Source organism: Camellia sinensis, chromosome 9, assembly GCF_055761805.1.
Source record: "Camellia sinensis isolate YWXY chromosome 9, ASM5576180v1, whole genome shotgun sequence".
Classification (NCBI taxonomy): domain Eukaryota; kingdom Viridiplantae; phylum Streptophyta; class Magnoliopsida; order Ericales; family Theaceae; genus Camellia; species Camellia sinensis.
Genome location: NC_138969.1, coordinates 2,365,099 through 2,385,630, shown reverse-complemented (window position 1 = coordinate 2,385,630; position 20,532 = coordinate 2,365,099). Strand labels below are relative to the sequence as shown.

At 38.5% G+C, this 20,532-nt stretch overlaps 1 protein-coding gene and 1 pseudogene across 1 annotated transcript in view; both read right to left on the bottom strand.

The window, feature by feature from the left end:
• Positions 1-8,201, bottom strand: part of LOC145798448 (peroxisomal ATPase PEX1-like) — a 33,704-nt gene extending 25,503 nt beyond the window's left edge. The window contains exons 1-2 of the mRNA XM_082885981.1: positions 7,778-8,201; positions 6,765-6,938 (exon numbers count right to left, since the gene is read on the bottom strand). Of these exons, the coding sequence (XP_082742107.1) occupies positions 6,765-6,938; positions 7,778-7,981 (378 nt within the window). The 5' untranslated portion in view covers positions 7,982-8,201. The remainder of the gene's footprint in view (positions 1-6,764; positions 6,939-7,777) is intronic.
• An 11,421-nt stretch (positions 8,202-19,622) lies between these two features.
• LOC114295141 (protein NPG1-like) overlaps positions 19,623-20,532 on the bottom strand; it is a 53,880-nt pseudogene continuing 52,970 nt past the window's right edge.

The following is a 20,532-nucleotide window of genomic DNA, read 5'->3' as shown; positions in this document are numbered from 1 at the left end:
TTTATAAAAATGTGATCGGGGTTGATCCCTGAGATGAATAAAATATGGTTTGGTGTGCAAAGTTATATGGTAGGAATGGAATGTGAAAAAAAGTAAAAATAATGTGAAAGAAAAATAAAGAAAGAAATAATAAGAATAAAGTTGAAATCAAAACAAAAAATGAGAGAAATAAGGAAAGTGGAATGTTTGTGGTGTGATATTGGTGGTGTTGTGTTGTAGAATAAGAAAAAGAAAAATAAAATAAAATAAAATAAAATAGATAAAAGACAATATTTTTGGAAGAGTGATTTGAGAAAGATCGGTTTGGTTTTTTTTTTTTTTTTTTTTTTTTTGTTTTTTTTTTAATATATATATATATATATATATATATATTCTATATACTCTAGTGGGATGAATGATGAGTTGTAAGAAAAGATAGGAACAAATCCATGTGGGTTAGGAAATAGTGATGATAATATATTGTGGATGGTGGAGTTTGCCGACACATTCCTTTTCTGAAGATATGCATTCCAGCTCAAACCACTTCAATTAATTCACAAATCCCATCGTCACCCCACGTGATAGAAGACAAATTTGCAGCTGATTACCAACTCAACAAGCTCTCTCAGACAATACTTATCTTCTACTCTGCCTCCTCTGTAGCTTTGTGGTCTCTGACCCACCACCTCATAACCACCACCACCACCACCGCACACGGTGTCTCTTCGCCCCCTGTGAATTTCTTTCTCCGGCGAAGATGGTGACAGTGGAGGAAGTGAGGAGGGCACAGAGGGCCGAGGGACCCGTGATGGTGATGCCGATCGGGACGGGGACTCTGCCCAACTGCGTTGATCAGAGCACGTACCCAGATTACTACTTCCGCATTATTCACAGCGAGCATAAAACGGAGTTGAAAGAGAAGTTTCAGCGCATGTGTGACAAGTCCATGATTAAGAAGAGGTATATGTATTTGACAGGAAATTTTAAAAGAAAACCCAAATGTGTGTGCCTATATGGCACCTTCACTAGATGCTAGCCAAGACATGGTGGTTGTTGAAGTACCAAAACTAGGCAAAGTGGCTGCAACCAAGGCCATCAAAGAGTGGGGCCAGCCGAAGTCCAAAATCACCCACTTGGTTTTCTGCACCACCAGTGGCGTCGACTGAAAAGCCCAGCGAGGCACAAGAAAACTGACGCCGTAGACGACCGGCAGTCTGACAGGACTCCATCACCGGCGTCCCTCTCCACTAATCCTCAGTCATGGGTTCACCATGGTTGAGGCCGGTGTCTCATGATTCCGGGGTGAGTCGTCACGAACTGGTTTCCAGCAGCATTCACAGCTTGAGGCTGAACTTGAACCTGTGCCATCACTCCGGTGTTGAAGTAGCAAGGGCTTCCAGGTATTCAGACAAGAGATTGGAGGTTCAAATGATTGTTTGAGAGAAACAAGGATTGAAGCTTGCCTTTTAAGATACAGATTGTGCAGAGGAATTGAATGAGAAGGTGTGAGGAGGATGAAGAGGATAGAGAAGATGAAGAGAAGCCTCATAATAGGTTCGGAAGCAGCCATTAATGGAAGATTTGTTGAACTCAGAAGGTGGTGATTTTAAAGAATTCAACTGATCTGCCAGAGACACAGAGGAAGAGAGAGGTTTGAATTGGTTGAGATCCGGCGGGCGGTCAAGGCAAGGTTGCCGCCCGCCGGAAGGCGAAGAACACCAAGATCTTTAACCTTGCTCTGATACCATGTAAAAATATATGTATTATTGATTGATATCTGATTGATTGTTCATATTCTGTATATTACAATTCCTATATATAGAGGAGAAGATGGTAGTGGAGTGTGTGATAGTGGAGGTGGATGGTAGTGGAGTGTGTGATAGTGGAGGTGGTAGGTGTGGAGAAAGATAGTGGAGGTAGTAGGTGAGTGGTAAATTCTAACATGTCCCATATATGTGTTTACAGGGAAATACCGGACCCCCAAAAAATCAACAAAAGAATGCAAAGAGAAAGGAAAAGCAATTCTAAGCCAAAAATACTATGAGACAACTGACATTTCTCTCAAACAATGAATAAAACACTCCAAGCCTTCAAAATATTCATGTTCCCATATCTCCAAAAGCACCATGTCAAATATAAAGAGCAGCCTCCCAAGCCCTCCTATCTTTTCCTCTAGTTTACCTCTTCCCCCGCTCCAACAAGTAAATAGCTTCCTAACTATCATGAGCATCACCCATTCAACTTCAAACAATGGGAATACCAATCCCCAAATCTCTTGTACAATGCAACAATAGGAGGTAAGCACAATTCCTTGCTGCCCACATGAGCATAAAGCACCATTCCATCAAACTTTACCCCTCCCCAAATTAGCATCCAGTAAGAAGATAACATCTCAAGGTGTTGTCCATGTAGAAAAAGCCACCTTATTGCAATTTCAGCTATAAATCCAATTAAAACCAACCCCAAAAACCCACCATTGCTGTTGTCCCTAATCATTCTGCATCACTTGTACTAAGATCATAACTCCAAAAATAGGAAATATCATTATTTGAATAGTCCAAATAATCTAAACCCAACATAATGTAAGACTGAAAAATATAACTTGACAAAACACTGTAGCGACCCTAATTTTCTTAAGTCATGATTGATTATTATTATTATTACCTTATTTTATTTTTGGACTTCATTAATTGTTTGGTTACATGAGAATTTAATGTGATATTTAGTTAATTTAATATGTTGTTTAATTAATTTAATGTGATAGTTAATTATATATAATTAATTTGAATATTTATATATTATTATATTTTATATATAAAAAAACAATATATTTTATATATTGATAAAATATATATCATATTTATGTATGTTATATTTGTATAATATAAATATAATAGTAAATTAGATATAATGTACTATACCTGGGTTTAAACACAAAAGTGAAGTTCCAAGAGGAGAAGCAGCCACAAAGAGGGATTGAAAAAAAATAAATAAATAAATAAAATAAATAAATAAGGGCTCACAGCAACAAGTCGACAGAGAGAGAGACAGGGACGGCAGAGGAGAAAAGGAGAAAAAACGATTAGGGTTTTGGTGGCTCAATTAATTGTTTAAGTGATTCTTTGATCTTCAAAAAAATATTGTGAGTACAAAACCCACTTCCCTTAATTTATATTTAATTTGTTGTTTTTATTTATTTATATTTATTTGATATTGGTTTGATTTTGTATTTATATAAAGATGATAGATTGATTTTAATTATTTTAATTAGTTGTGTATGTCAGGTTTATGATTTTTATATATATTTATTTTATGATTGTAATCACACTCATGGATATATAAAATTAAAATAAACTTAGAATCCATAGATAAATTTCTTATACTTCACCATGACTCCATGGATTTATTTGAGTATTGGTGAGAAAGAGTGTATAAAAAAAAGTGTAGATTATGAGATTTATTTAAATGCCTTAAGCTTAACATTGTTATGTTTGTTCTCATGAGTAGATGAGAGATTTTGTATATATATATTGTTGCATCTTTTTCATGAGTAGACGAGTACTTTGATTTACGCGCGTACGTATATGCTAACCATACGGGGAGTGTGGGTCAAACTCGGGGCGATATCCCCGGGACAAATTTAGCTTTGGAGTAGTGTCAAATATACGGGAGGCACATGGGATATATGTGTAGGCCGGAAGTAAAGGGCCCAAGTGGTGGAATTAAGGTACAAAGAATTAAATATGAACTTCTTGGTATAGGTTGAATTGCTTTGATTTATACATCTCAAAAAATAGTAAACAACCTTGATAAGTTATGAAATTTGGGCAGAGGCGTGTATATGTAATTCTTGACAATTTTTGTATTTTAACTTTGTGCTAAAAAGATCAATTAGAATCTGTAATCGGTTGATCTTGTTTACAATAGTTTTTATTCATTTTAGCAATGCAAATTTTAAATGCTGTTTTAACCCACGAAACGAGCTCATTTTTATTTCGCATAAACTGAAGTAAAACATTATTCTAAACACTTTTCGTGTTTTGAACTTTTCTCAAAAAAATCATCTTAAGGCAGTTTCTTTCAGTTTTTAGTTCCAGATTTTTTGATCGAATTTCGTCTATATTCTTCTATTAAGTTTTTCTCCCAACCTGTTCAGTTTCTACTAAATTCGTCCACGTCCCTTTTAGTAAATTCGATTTTGTACAACTTTTGTTCTTTGAGTTTTGGTCAATTCGAATTATTTAAACATGAAACAGGGCGTTTTTATACTTCTTTAGTAATTGACTTATGATTAAATTATACTAACTTTACTTTTTTTTTTAACTTTTTATGCAGGGCTGACCCACCATATTTTTATTTTTATTTCATTTATTTTATACTCAATTTATATTTAGTTGTACGGGCAATAAACTAAATGTCACCGTATCTCGGGAAATTATCTATTCGTTTCGGTGCGGATGGAACTACTTGTCTTGTCCCGTAACAATAATTAAATGTACTTTTGTTTGTATCTGGTAGACACGTGGGTATCAAATCTTATACTCATATTAGTATACTTATATATTGATCCGTTTTGTCTTTTGGCAACTCAGGTGCGTTCTGTTTGAACACAGCCGAACTTCCTTTGCAAGATTAGTTAGGGCTACAGTGGTGACGAGAAATAACTATGCTCGTAGGACATGTCTTTCAGACTTCTTTTATTTTTTTGGAGTTTAGGATTGATATTAGTTTATTTAGTTTTTTTTTTTTTTTTTTTACCTTAGTATTTTGACAATTTGACAATGAGGGTTATTTTTCAACTTTACATTATTTAAGTTATTTTGACTAGTTGCTGTTACTTTAATGTTGGAGGTGTTGGATAGTTATAAATCTATGATGGATAGTTTGGTTGGCGTTTATTATTATTATTTTTTTTATATCCCTCGTTTTTTTTAAGCATTGAATTTACTTAAACCTTATGGTGACAAGAACATTTAGGCTGTGTTTGGTTGTGCTTTTGAAACGTGATTCTACACCTGTGTTTCAGTATAATGTTTGTTTAGGATTTTGTAATCACGTTTCAAAAGCTCTGCTGAGAGCTCTGTACCAAATCTGTCTCAGCCGCTCTTTTGCTCTGTTTTTTTTTTCAAAATTTTTGCTAAGGGGACGTCCGGCCGGTCGTCCGGCCGGTTGACCGGCCGGCTGTCCGGAACAGTAATTTTTTTTTTTTTTTTTTTTTTTTTTGCAATTGATTTATATAATCGGAAAAAATATTTTCTGAAATTTTTTTAATTTTTTATGTGCTTTAAAATAATTTTGAATTGTATGTTTAGTTATGAGTTGTAAATTTTTGTATCACATATCAAATGTCACATCAATAATTCCCCACTCAAATCAAACCTCTTTTCCAAAACTATTTTCAAAACTCTTTACCAAACAAATTTTCTACACTCAAATCATAACTCCACAACACACAAACTCAAAATACAACCCATACTCTCAAATCACATTTACAAAACTCTACCAAACGCTACCTTAGTTTTTTTGTTTCACCCCTAGGATTTGGATGATGGAATATTAATTAGGGTTTAATCCTAATTTAATATTTAATTGTCCAAATTTTGGGACGTGACAGTATATTGTAAGGTCCCGGTATCCCACATCGGGAATGGAAAAGGAATTCCTAGGTTATAAAAGTAAAAACCTGGACCCTTATATAGCATTGAGGCCTTTTCCCGGGTGGTGAAATCCTTAGTAGAACTCTCCAGTTAAGCGTGCTTAGGCTGGAGCAATTCTAGGATGGGTGACCCACTGAAAAGAATAAAATCCGTGCGGGCGTAAGCACAAAGCGGACAATATCGATGACGTGTGAAGGGCTGGGGCGTTACAAATGGTATCAGAGCCGACTCTCCGGAGTACCGAGTGTGGGCCCCTGGCGTCTCTCGATGCATGTGGGCGGGCTTGTGAGCTGGCAGGCTATTGCACAGGGACGTGCAGCCCTAAAGGGAAGTGATTGTAAGGTCCCGGTGTCCCACATCGGGAATGGAGGGAGAGTTCCTAAGCTATAAAAGTAAAAACCTAAACCCTTATATAGCATTGAGGCCTTTTTCCAGGTGGTGAAATCCCTAACAGAACTCCCTAGTTAAGCGTGCTTAGGCTAGAGCAGTTCTGGGATGGGTGACCCCCTGGAAAGAACAAATCCGTGCGGGTATGGCCCAAAGCGGACAATATCGATGACGTGTGAAGGGGTTGAGGCGTTACAAACACTACCTGTAGACCAAACCTACAGCCTTGTCTAAATATGGAACTCACCAAAATAACCCCAACTCATAAGACCTAATAAAACATATATTTAAAAAACTAGCAAACAGCCAACTTATATGAGACACAAAATTCGGACTCAAACTCACCATAAACTTCATTAGCCAAAACCCAAAATATGGTCTATACAAAATTCCAGACTTGACCTCTTTCTTGTTCGATTACATCAATCCTTCTTCTTCAACTGCTTTCTTTAACAGCAACATTCCTGTTTATGGATTCACTATTTACAACCATCAAAGAGCCCCAGGCTCATTACCAAACCCTAGCCTAGTAAGCCCCTTCTCCTACCTTTTAACATTTAATCTAACACCCACTCCCTAAAATTCTTTCTTTACAGAATTTCCTGCAACTGTTAAATCTGAAAGCTCCATGACCAACTACTTTAAAAACCAAACTTTTTAAACCCCTTCAAAAGCCCAAAGCCTATGACCTCTAACTTATCTACTCAAACCCCAAATCAACAAATCTTAGCCATTTTTCACCTGATTTAGAATAGCTGCCTCTGCATGCTCCGAATTAAGCTCCAAAACTTCCCAATCATCTTCGGTGTGGGGTTCTATCGTGACCAGAGTAGCTTTAGGAAGATTAGCAACAGCTCGCACTTGAACAGTAGTATGATCTGGCAGACAAATGCATTCTGCATATTGTTGAGCAATCTACATTCGCATTTAAAGAAAATAAAATAAATGAGAAAATTTACTTATAAGAGCTCTTACCAATATAGAAACCGAGAAACATCATTGTATGAAACCTAGTGAAAACAATGCAGTACATTTTCTTTCATAAACAAACTGAGTGTTTCCATCTTGATTGTCTTATATGATAGTTGAAGAAGATGCACACGCAATACATGTGTTTCATGCACATTTTGACAAAAATTATTCTAGACAGTTTTCCATGTTTTGCAAAAATTGAAGTTAAAGAAACAACTAAAAAATGGCAGTGTGATGAACTCAACCTGGGTCTGATACCAAAATGGTTTAGAAGCAAAATAAGAAGAAGAAGTAATTTAATAAATAAATAAATAAACTAGAAATAAAACTAGAAAATGAAATATAAAGAAAAAGAATAATAAAATCCCTAAATTATGTAATTGCTTTGTCATCCGATACCTGTGTTTCATTCAAAACTCATGACTGACTCCATCATCAGAATTTTCTAAAAAGGAAAACTAGTTTCTGAAACTGAAAGTAAAGGCAAATAGTTTTTTTTTTTTTGGGACCTAGTAGGAGCACAAAACTAGCAAATCAAAACCTGAAGATATTCAGTTGACGACATTGAAACTCAATTGTATATCAAACAAAACAAAAGATAGTAGCAAAGCTAATGTATTTACTTGTAAAGATACTTGGGGAAAAAACCCCACAAGTAAAAAATTTGAAATTCAGAAAAGACGTAGTATTTGAAAACAAACTACATAAATAATAACAAAGACCAAAAAAACAATCAAAATGAAGTTTAAATTGAGGAATAAGATATAGAGGTAGGTAGGTACCTCAATTGAGGAGGAAGAAGAAGCAGAGCCAGACCAGGCAACATGCCAGAGATGTTGGTTGGGAGAGCGAAGCTCGAGTGCGAGAAAGTGGGGGAGAGACCCTGAGGAGCGAGTTTGCTGTAGGGTTTGAAGGAGAAGCAGCGGGAGAGAGACGAAGCAGCTCTCAATCCCTGCAACTACTCTCACCTCCAACTCCATCTCCATCTCTAGTCTCTACTACTACTACCACTACTAATTCACTAAGTCAACCCTAAACCCCTACCAAACCCACGCCCAAATCAATCAATAGTCTGTCTTTCCTCTAAGTTAACACAACCCTCCTCCCTCCTCGCGGAGCACTGTCCCTCTGTCTGGGGAGAGAGATAGAGAGAGAGAGAGAGAGACTGACGAAGGAGGATATCTGATGATGAACAAATTGTTTGGTAAAAAATTCGCTTTTTTGCTTTTTTTTTTATTTAAAAAAAATAAAGAAAATAACTTTTTTATTTAAAAAAAAAAAGAAAAAAAATAAGTAAGAGAAAAAATAAAAAATAATGTGACCCCAAAAAAAGTTAATAAGTCAAAAAAAAAAAAAAACTTTTTAACTTTAATTGTTAAAAAGATGGCCAATTTTCCTTACAGGCTATTGGGAAAAAAAAAATAAAATATTTGGCTAATTACTAAGGTGCCGTTTGGTAACACTTAGGGTGTGTTTGGTAACGTTTACGTTTTCAGTTTATATTTACAAAAATTTTATAAACTGGTTTTTGTTTATTTTTTGTTTATTTTTAAGAAAACATAAACTACAAATGCGTTTGGTAATTGACAAAATGTTTAAAAAATTTTAAAAATATAAAAAAGAGTGAGAAATGACAAGTGGCGGCAAGTGACGGCGGAAGACGGTGGTGGAAAGTGGTGACGGTGGGTGGTGGGTAGCTGGTGGTGGTGGTGGTGGCGAGTGGGTGATGGTGGTTGGTGGGTGGGTGACGGTGGCGGGTGGTGGGTGGTAGTGAGTGGGAGGTGGTAGTGTCGGGTGGTGGGTGGTGGATGGCGGGTGGTGGTGGGTGGCGGGTGGTAAGTGGCCGATGGTGGGTGGCGGGTAGGTGGCGGGTGGTGGTGGTGGGTGGGTGGGTGACGGTGGCGGGTGGTGGGTGGTAAGCAGTGGGTGGTGGTGGTGGCGGGTGGGTGGTGGATGGCGGGTGGTAGTGGGTGGTGGCGGGTGGGTGGTGATGGTGGGTGGGTGGGTGGTGGTGGTGGTGGTGGTGGTGGTGGCGAGTGGTGGGTGGCGGATGGCGGGTGGTGGTGGGTGGCGGGTAGATGGTGGGTGGTGAGTGGCCGATGGCAGGTGGTGTTGGATAGCGGGTAGGTGGCGGGTGGTGGTGGTGGGTGGGTGGGTGGGTGACAGTGGTGGGTGGTGGGTGGTAGCGAGTGGATGGCGGTGGCGGGTGGGTGGCGGATGGCGGGTGATAGTGGGTGGTGGCGGGTGGGTGGTGATGGTGGGTGGGTAAGTGGGTGGGTGACGGTGGCGAGTGATGGGTGGTAGCGAGTGGGTAGTGGTAGCGGCGGGTGGTGGTAGCAAGTGGGTGGCGGATGGCGAGTAGGTGACGGGTGGTGGTGGTGGTGGTAGGTAGGTAGGTAACGGTGGCGGGTGGTAGGTGGTAGCAAGTGGGTGGTGGTGGTGGGTGGTAGGCGGTGGTCGCAGGTGGGTAGCGGGTGGTAAGTGGTAGCAAGTGGGTGGTGGTGGTAGTGGGTAATGAGTGGTTGTGGCAGGTGGGTGGCGGGTGGGTAGTGGGTGATGGTGGTGGTGGTGGCAGGTGGGTAGCGAGTGGTGGTGGCAAGTAAGTGGCGGGTGGTGGTGGCGGGCGGTGAATGGTAGTGGCAGGTGGAGGGTGGATGACAGGTGGGTGGTGGTGGTGGTGGTGGTGGTGGCGAGGGCTGGCTGGTGGTGGCGAGTGGGTGGCGGTGGCGGGTGGTGGCTGGTGGTAGTAGGTGGGTGGTGAGTGGTGGTGGCAGGTGGTGGTGGAGGATAGGTGGTGGGTGGTGGTGGCGGAAGACGGTGGTGGAAAATGGTGGCGGGTGGTGGCTAATGTTGGGTGATAAAAAAAAAAACTGAAAACTCAAAATGGAAACACATTTTTTGTGTTTTCATTTTTTGGCCTAATTTATAAACTGAGACCACTGATTTATAAATCAAAAATTTTACCAAACAGGTTTTTATTTGAGTTTTTTAAATTTTTGTAAATATAAACAGAAAACTGAAAACGTAAGTGTTACCAAACGACACCTTACGTTTTCAGTTTTCTGTTTATATTTACAAAAATTTTAAAAACTCAAATAAAAACTTGTTTGGTAAAATTTTTGATTTATAAATCAGTGGCCTCAATTTATAAATTTGGCCAAAAAATGAAAATACAAAAAATGTGTTTCCATTTTGAGTTTTCAGTTTTTTTTTTTTTACCACCCAACACTAGCCACCACCCGCCACCATTTTCCACCACCGTCTTCCGCCACCACCACCCACCACCACCACTCACCACCCACCTGCCACCACTCGCCACCACCAGCTACCACCCACTTGCTACCCGCTCGCCACCACCACCCACCCCTCGCCGCCACCACCACTACCACCACCACCACCCACCCACCCACCCCTCGCCACCACTACCACCACCACCACCCACCCACCCACCCCTCGCCGCCACCACCACCACCACCCACCTGCCATCCACCTGCCACTACCATCCACCGCCCGCCACCACCACCCGTCACCTACTTGCCACCACCACTCACCACCCACCTGTCACCACCATCCATTCACCACCCACCTGTCACCACCATTCACCACCAACCACCTACCATCCACCTGTTACCATCAGCCACCTGCCATCCACCCGCCACCACCACCCACCACTCACCACCACCACCACCACCACCATCACCTACCACCCACCTGCCACCACTACCCACTCGCTACCACTGATCACCCACCACCTAGGGGTGAGCATGGTCCGGATTGGACCGGATTGGGATAAAACCAGGACCAATCCGTTATTTACGGTTCCTAAAAAATTGGAACCAATCCAATCCGTTTAAATCATGGAACCAATCCGAACCAATCCATTTAAATACGGATTGGATCGGTTTAGGACCACGGATTCACATAATTAAATAACAAAAATATATATATAACACTTGAATTTCATAAAAATATAAACATAGCGCTATATTAGTTCCATAATAGCAACATGTTTTTCTATAATAACGACATACTGTTCTAGAATTTAAACAACCATAAGAAAACTGGTTTAACCATAACTATTTAGACCATTGCAAATTAAAACTTAAAACTAACAAACAAAAGTAATAAAAGAAGATATTATACGATTTTAGGTTTGAGTTTAGATTTTACATAGAATAAGAAAAGATACTATGGGGGAGGATGTATAATAAAAATATAGACTATTTGTATACGGTCCGGATCGGTTCCAATCCGGAACCGTGGGATTCAATCCGGAACCAATCCGTGAACTACGGATTTTTAATTATTCAATCCGGAACCGAACCACGGATTCAAAAAACCAATCCAAACCTATCGGATTGGACTGGACTGGATCGGATTACGGATTTCACGGATTCCTTGCTCAGCCCTACCACCACCATCACCCACCCACCCACCACCACTACCACCCGCCACCCACTTGCCACCACCACCCACTTGCTACCACCTACCACCAGCCACCGTCACCCACCCACCCACCCACCATCACCACCCACCACCCACTCGCCACCACCCACCACCACCCGCCATCCGCCACTCACCTACCATCACCACCCACCACCACTACCACCCGCCACCCACCTGCCACCACCACCCACTTGCTACCACCCACCACCCGCCACCGTCACCCATCCACCCACCATCACCACCCACCACCCACCCGCCACCACCCACCACCACCTGCCATCCGCCACTCACCTGCCACCACCACCCACCTACCGCTACCACTACCCACTTGTTGCCACCCGCCGCCGTCACCCACCCATCCATCACCACCACCCGCCACCATCACCACCATCACCACCACCCGCCACCACCACCACCCACCCACCCGCTCGTCACCACCACCCGCCTGCCACCACCACTCACCACCCACCTTCCACTTGCCATCCGCCACCCACCAGCCATCACCACCCACCTACCGCTACCACCACCCACTTGCTACCATTCACCATCCGCTACCCACCTGCCACCACCACCCACCTACCGCTACCACCACCCACCACCCGCCACCATCACCCACCCACCCATCACCACCGCCCGCCACCTACCCGTCACCACCACCCACCACCGTCACCCACCCACCCGCCACCACCGCCCGCTACCTACTCGTCACCACCACTCACCCACTACCACCACCCGCCATCCTCCACCCACCTGCCACCACCACCCACCATCCGCCACCACCACTACCACCCACTCATTACCACCCGCCACCGTCACCCACCCACCCACCACCACCACCCACCCGCCATCAGCTACCCACCACCCACCGTCACCACTTTCCACCACCGTCTTCCGCCGCCACTTGCCATTTCTTACTCTTTTTATATTTTTAAATTTTTTTAAATATTTTGTCAATTACTAAACGCGTTTGTAGTTTATATTTTTTTAAAAATAAACAAAAAATAAACAAAAACCAGTTTATAAAATTTTTGTAAATATAAACTGAAAACGTAAACGTTACCAAACACACCATTAGCTACTCGTATGACTAATTATTGGCAGAGATTAGGACAAAATTGGTATAAAAAAAAAATTACAAGACCAAAAATGAAGTATGAGAGGAGTGAAACTCCAAATGACCAATCAGAAAATTCTCATCTATTCTTACTTAATCAAAATTAAAAGATTATTTTATTTTTACCCCTATACTTTGTCACGATTTTCAATGACCCTCCAGACTACTCTTATTTTCACACGTACCTATGTACTATTTAAGTTACTATCAATTTTGCCCCTGCCGTCAGATTTGAAACGGAAAAAGTTAAAAAAAATTACATTTTGACTTTAAGGGGTTGTTTGGGGTGTCCTAAATAAGTGTATTTTTTGTCTTTTTAGACTAAAAAATTAAAGAAAAAAATATGAATGTTTGGGTTAACTTTTTGATTTTTTATAGAAAAATGTGTATTAAAAAATTGTAAAAATTAGTGTGTAGAAGAAAATTAAGATTGAGAGTTGTGCAACCGTAATTTTTGACTTTTGGTGAACAGTGATAACTTTTTTACTTTTTGAGTAACTTTTTAACTTTTTGACTTTTTTACAAATTGCCAAACTTGGCCTAAATTTCAAAAGAAAGATGCAGACTCACCATTTCCTACCAGGAAACCACCACCAGCAACCACCATGCCCTTCTATCCCCTTCGTCATAATTCCGTTTCGCCTCATTTTTACGTCGTTGGATTCAATTCACGGTCTAGTTTTCGTATCACATCTCACATGTCTCGTTCTTTCTCTTTTTACATGTTATCGAAGCTCCGAAAGTTAATAAAAAAAAATAAATAAATAAGACTTTTCTTCTCGTTTTCAACTTTTCTTCGAGCCATCTTTCGGACTTCATATCTTTCTCGATTCTTGACGATTCTACTTCATTCTTTCGCCATTCTCTTCACCTCACTTTCTACTTCGCCCTACACTACCTCGCTTTCTCACTTCTTCGTGTAATGGGCGGTTTTGGTATGCCAAAAGTTGTCTGAAAACTAATTTTAAAAATTTTGAAACATTCATTTTTTGTTTATTTCTTCTCCATCTTTCTCATTCTTCTTCTTCTTTTTCTTCACTTATAACATAATGATGAACATGGTTCTAGGTGGTAACAGAACTAGTGATGGTGGTGGTGGTGGTGGCGGTAATGGAGTTCAGTGGTGGTGGCGGTAATGGAGTTCAGTGGCGGTGAAGTTGGTGGTTCGGGTATTGATCTTTTTCTTCTTCTTCTTCAATTATATACATACATATCATCTTTCCTACTGGAATTTTCTCAGTCCATTTGAATGAAACACCGCACCCCATTTAGACTTGGATCGTAAATAAAATGCAAACCTCAACTGTTTTGCCAAGAACAAAAGAAATTTGTATTGTTAAGAAAAATCTCATAGCAAATAGCTGATTTTGTAAGAAAGGCTTTGTTGTTATAGCCATTGATGTTGAATTACAAATTAATGAGCATCTATTAATTTCTCTATTTGCTATGATTGCTCTATCATGATATGAATCTAAACTTGTCAAATAAGAGTTTTTCTCTCAGTTGAATATCTCTAGGCTCTCTCTTCAAAATTACACATATTTTCAATGCAGCACCATACAAATTACAAGCACTCAACTGCCTGCCTCGTCGATTGAACTCACTAATTGAAAGAAATCTTTGTGGGGACTAAACTTCCTCAACGCATGAAGACTAATACCAACAATGCCTCATCCACTTTTCCCACGACACAAAGTACTCGGATGACATTGTTGAAAGTGATATTCTTCGGGGCATATGCAATTTCAACTATTAACTTCACCAACATCACCACTCGAACTGTAACACTTGTGTCCTTCAAAGCTTTTGGGAATATTTGAATCCTTTATTTTTATTTTGAAAATCTTTGGTGTTGTTATGGATTGGTTTTGGAGGAGTATAATCTGATTTAAACTTGTTGGGTTTGGTTGTTCGCACTTGTTCTTGTCAAAAGTCCCTTGGAAACTTAGAAATTCTATTCTAGAGTTGACACCAGCCTTCCTAAGGGTCGACCCTTACCTGTTGGTGAAATTCTGGGAGTGTTGCTGAAAAATAGGGTAGACACCAGACTGGGAGAGGGTCGACCCTCTTATGTCTGTGTGTTAGTTGCTGGAAAATAGGGTCGACCCCCTCCTGTCTAAGGGTCGACCCTCTTGCATGCTGTCAAACATAAGTTTCTTCATAGGGTCGACCCCTACAGACTTTTTTCTAGATTTTCAGTCCAATTTTGGGCCTATTTTTTTGGGATTTTGACTTGATCTTTTGGGTTGACTTTGGGACTTTATTTCATTATGACCTAGCACTATAAATAAGTCCATCACTTAACCTTTTATTTACTTTTTCTTCTCTTTCTCCTTCTCCAAGCCGTGAGTCACTCTCTCCCTCTCCAAAATCACTTTTTGCTCAAAGATCTTTAGATCTACTCACTTGGAAGCATCTTCTTGCCTTGCTCCTTTGAGATTAAGTGTAGAGCTTATCAAGAGCTTCGTTTTGATCCAAGTAGAAGTTGGGTTCGACAACTTTGGAGCTTCAACCTTGTTTTGCTCATCTTCTCTTCTAAGCTTGAGGTAGGGATTTTCTTTCAGTTATATATATGTTTTTGCAAGATCTAGATATTTTCGAAATCATCCATTGATTAGTTTTGAAAATTGATTGTTGATTCAAAAAGATGAGTGATTTTGAAAGTGGGTTTACTTTCTTTTCCTTCTAAAAATAGAAATTGAGCATTTTTGAACTATGTTGATGAAAGAAAGATGTTTTTGGTGAGATCTTCTCTAATATTTGAAGATGAATGGTTTTTAGTGAGAAAACCTAGAAATTGTGGATTTTTAAGAAAATTGTTGAAAATCTTTAGAATATGTTGTTATATTCATTTTGTGTGCCAAAATAAATAATGTTTGAAAATTGTTTATTTATTACATATAAATGATGGTTTTCCATGGAATAAGAGAATTGTTGAAGTTTTGGAAATTGTTGTGTAAAAGTGTTGATATAGTCTTGAAATAACTAAATTGTTGGAAATGTTTGAAATGCGGGAATTTTGTTATCCCTTGGATGAATTGAAATAAAAGTATTTATTCATCTTGTGAAATTGCATTGAAGTGAGAAATGAGAATTTTGATCACAATGGGAGTATTGTGTGGGAGTATTGACAGTGGAAGAAATATTGCATTGTATTATTAATCATTGCATGGCATATCAATTCATTTGATTACATTGAACTTTGAAAGTTGATTTGAAAACTTGCATTGAGAAAGGAATGTTAAGAAACAAGTTTTCATGAAATGGTTTTGGGGTAAATAAGGTGGTAAGTCTTGACAGGTGGTGTAGATTATAGGTGTCGAGCCTTCTAGTTAACACTGGTAAAAATGACAAACTGGAGGTGTCGAGCCTTCCAGCTAACACTAATAAAAATGACAAACTAGAGGTGTCGAGCGTTCCGGATGATACCAGTAAAAATGACAAATTGGTAGTACTTGTATAGTCTACTTGCAGACACTGACCTAGGGATTTACGGAGTTGTATTTACCGCCCCTTGAATAAATTTGATAAATGTTGAGCAGTTGAAATTGCATGACATCATTGGGTATGATGGTTTTCAAAAGGTGAATGTGTCTTTTACTTTCAAAAAGGCATGGCATAGCATAAGCATTCCATCTCACAAGACTTGTATAAAATGTATGTACTTTGCTAAGGATTTCCTACTGGCCTTTATGTTCAGCCTACGAGATTTTTGTGCAGGAAAAGATGTGGTGTTTTCGCCTAACTGAAGGCGTGAAAGTGTGTACAGAGAGCATAATGTGCTCATTTGCTGTGACTCTGATTGTAAGCCAAGGGCTTTGTATGTGTGGGTTTGAATAACCGTTTTGTGTAACCAGGCTCAAGCCTTGGAAACTTGTAAACTCTTGGGGGTATTTGTTGTTTAATTAATCGTTGTTGGATTAACTGTATTATCGCATGAAGACTATTTACATCATGTAATGCAAGTATGATGATTATTATCAGTTTTACTTTAAAGGGCCATGATTATTGTATTACCATTTGGGCATGAAAATGGGGGCGTTACACGAACCACCAACATCATCGCCACGGAACTCCATTACCACCACCATGAGCATTACCATCACCACCACCTTACAACACCAAACCCACATTTTTCACAACCAAGTTCCATTACCACCACCATGAGCATTACCATCACCATCACCTTACAGCACCAAACTCAACGCCATCACCGGACCGCCACCACCACCAGTTCCGTTACCACCTAGAACCATGTTCCACATCATGTTATAAGTGAAGAAGAAGAAGAAGAATGAGGAAGATGGAGAAGAAAGAAACAAAAGATGAATGTTTTGAAATTTTTGAAATTAGTTTTCGGACAATTTTCGGCATACCAAAACCGCCCATTACACGAAGAAGTGAGAAAACGAGGTAGTGTAGGACAAAGTAGGAAGTGAGGTAAAGAGAATGGCGAAAGAATGAAGTAGAACCGTCAAGAATCAAAAAAGATATGAAGTCCAAAAGATGGCTCGCAAAAAAGTCGAAAACAAGAAGAAAAGTCTTTTTTTTTTTATTTATAACTTTCGGAGCTTCGATAGCATGCAAAAAGAGGAAGAATGAGACGTGTGAGATGTGATACAAAAACTAGACAATGAGTTGAATCCAACGACGTAAAAATGAGGCGAAATGGAGTTATGACGAAGGAGATAGAAGGGCTTGAAGTGGTGGTTGTTGGTGGTGGTTTGCTGGTAAAAAAGGGTGGGTCTGCATCTTTTTTTTGAAATTTGGGGCCAAAATATAATTTTTTTAACTTTTTTCATTTCAAATTTGATGGCAAGGGCAAAATTGATAGCAACTTAAATAGTGTAGGGGTACGCGTGAAAACAAGAGTAGTCTGGGAGTCATTGAAAATCGTGACAAAGTATAGGGGTAAAAATGAAATAATCTCCAAAATTAAAACCCTAATTTCAAAAAGCATTAATTTTGAAATTGAAAATCCCAAATGAAAAGTTAAAATCCTAATTTATGCAAAACGAACCTCAATGTGGACAATGAGAGAGAGAGGTGCGAAGCTCGGACATGATAGATGTGGGATAACTATGACGTGAGAGGAGTGGGGCAGTTGCTGGTTGTAGTGATCTCATTTTTGCGGTGGCTGTCACTTTGAGATGGTCTTTTTTTTGGCTTGTGTCTGTTGTATCGTTAAGTGATGAAGTGTAGTGTTGGAATAAGTGTTTGATTTCTCTCTCAAGTCTTTCCGAAGGACATGGCAGAGAAGTTTGAAGACGTCTACTATAAAATGTTGGAGATAAGAAAAGTTGGAGCCCAAAACGTTGATCACACTTGAAACTCGAATTTTTTTTTAATGTAAAAGCGATTTTTGTGAAACCGTTATTGATTTTAATTAATTAAATTTTAAAGATAACTTAATTAAAATTGACTTTTTAAAAGTATGTTTCTATATTAAATTATTATTATTATTTTAATTAATTTTGTACAGTAAAATAGGGTTTTTGAAAAACCGATTTCTAGAAAATGGCTTTAAAAAAGTCAATTTATCTTATAATGAAAAGGAAAAAAAGAAAAAGAAAAAGGAAGATAAAAGTCCACCATAGAATGGAAATAAAGTTGTGGCAGTACCTCTGTGAGAAATTAGCCCAACTGGATGTTTTCGGCTCACCCGGACCGAGGGGCTCAAACACATATGTGAGGAAAGTTTTTAAATAAAAAAAAAAAAAAAAGCAAACAATGGATATTGCGTGTCATTACTTGTCTAGTATTTTTTGGAGTTAATATATTACTAACTCACTTTAATTAGGAAGGTAGCATGCATACAAAATGATAATCCACACACTTTGTCTACTAAAATTACCTCATAAACGACACAACATTTTATTGCAGAGTTTTTAATCAATTTCCAATTTTAAGAAGCTAATGATAGCCATATTTTTATATTATGTTTTGTTTATTGTATAATATAATATGTAATTATTATGTACAAAATTATAATATAAACACTATCAATTTAAATTTTTCCTACTAATTAATGTGGCTTTCAATAATACTATTATTAGTGTCATATCAATAAATAAATTTAAAAATATATATTAATTTCTATAGCATTACTTTTGTTATATTGATAACAAATAAAATAGAAAAAATTAGTAAAATCTTTTCAAACCCAAGCCTATGAGTGCTCTACTTTAAAAAAAAAAAAAAAAAAAAAAAATACTTCACAAATAAGGTCCATAAATTTTAAAATTTTGAAGAAAAGAAAATTCCTCATCATATTTTTTTCCCCTTTTAGTTTTATGATCATTTCTTAATTTTTACTCACTTCGATTCTCGCTAGTTCATATTTTTCATAATTTATTTTTTCTTTATTTATATCTTCAACAATGAGCATGCTTTGATCTAACAATAGATATTTTAGTTGGACATTATGCGAGATCTCTTACATACAATCATTTACCTTTTTCAAATTAGTAAATGCTTGTCAAATAAACACATTATTATGTTGTTTTTCAGTCATTGGAAAATTGCATGTTTTCTTTGCTTATTTGGCTATCACAATCATCGCATCATAACACAAGTGGTTAAATTGGAATCTTACAATGTTTTTCAACAGTCATTCCAAAACTTCATTTACCTACGTGAAACTCTAAGATAGGTTCATCATAAATAAACAGTTAACAATAACTGAAAAATAATTACTCAAGTTGAACAACAAACATTACAAAGTGAGCAACAAGGCAAGATACATTGTTACAAGCTCCAATAAGTTGTAGACAATGCATCCATCCTATAATCAAAAATTCAAAATCGATAGCATAGATCCACTAAACCATGCTTTCTAATTATATTCTACATCAAGCTCAAATTTTAGTTTCCTCTTTTTTTTTCTTTCTTATTGTATTTTATTTTATTATCACAGGATAAATATGCAACAAAAAAATAAAAACAATTTCCAAACTAGCAAATGTACTGCATCCTGTAAACCCTCTACAAGCATTGGTCTACAAGGACTAAGCTGGAGAATGAATGATAACAGAACTGAAGGTTTGAACCTTTTATTGATCGATCAGTCAAAAAATAGAGCTGAAGCTTTCGATTGGATCAGATTCTTCAAGCATCGAGGCTGCCTGGAAGCAATCTATTGCATCGCTTATCCGTCCATCATCCCTGTGAACCAATCCCAAGTAATACCAAGCCATGCGATTCGTAGGTTCTATCTTCAATGCATCTGAGAGTAAGCATCTTGCCACCGGTGATACCTTTGACCCCATCTTCGACAATACTCCACCAATCAAGATCTTGCTGGGCACATGACTCGGTTCCAATAAAAGAGCATTAATAAAAGCAGCCAAAGTTTTGTTCATGTCTCTCTGTGCTTCGCCTATAATACCTAACAAAGATATAAAGCAATACAAGAACTTTCATTCTCTTCTGAATTTAGAATTTAGACGTTTAATTATGATTATGAAAGATGGATCATAAATGTGATACAATACCAAATACTTTATAAACAAATACCTTCCAACCAACCATTGATTAATTTTTCAAGACACCAACTTGGCCCCATGATACATTATTAAAATGAACTAGATAGAACAAGTTTGATGATATACCATACTTGCCTATTTTATTGACTATGAGAATGCTTCTTACATGCATGAGTTTTTTCCCCACGAATGTACATTAACAAACGACCAATGTGTATTCACATGAATTAAGTTTTTGGGTAAATTACAATTAACTCCCCTAAGGCTTGTTGCCATTGCACTAGTACCCCTGAGGTTTTGGAAGTTACATTTTCCTCCCTAAGGTTTTGAGTAAAGGGGGATTTAGTCCTAGCCCCCTCACTATCTAATTTCTCTTTCAAAAGGACAAGAATTATATAAGTACTTTCAAAACCCCCTGATATTTTAAAACTTGTTTCTTTTACTATATTACTCTCATATCTATCAGCTCTCCTATTAAAGCATTTTCACTATG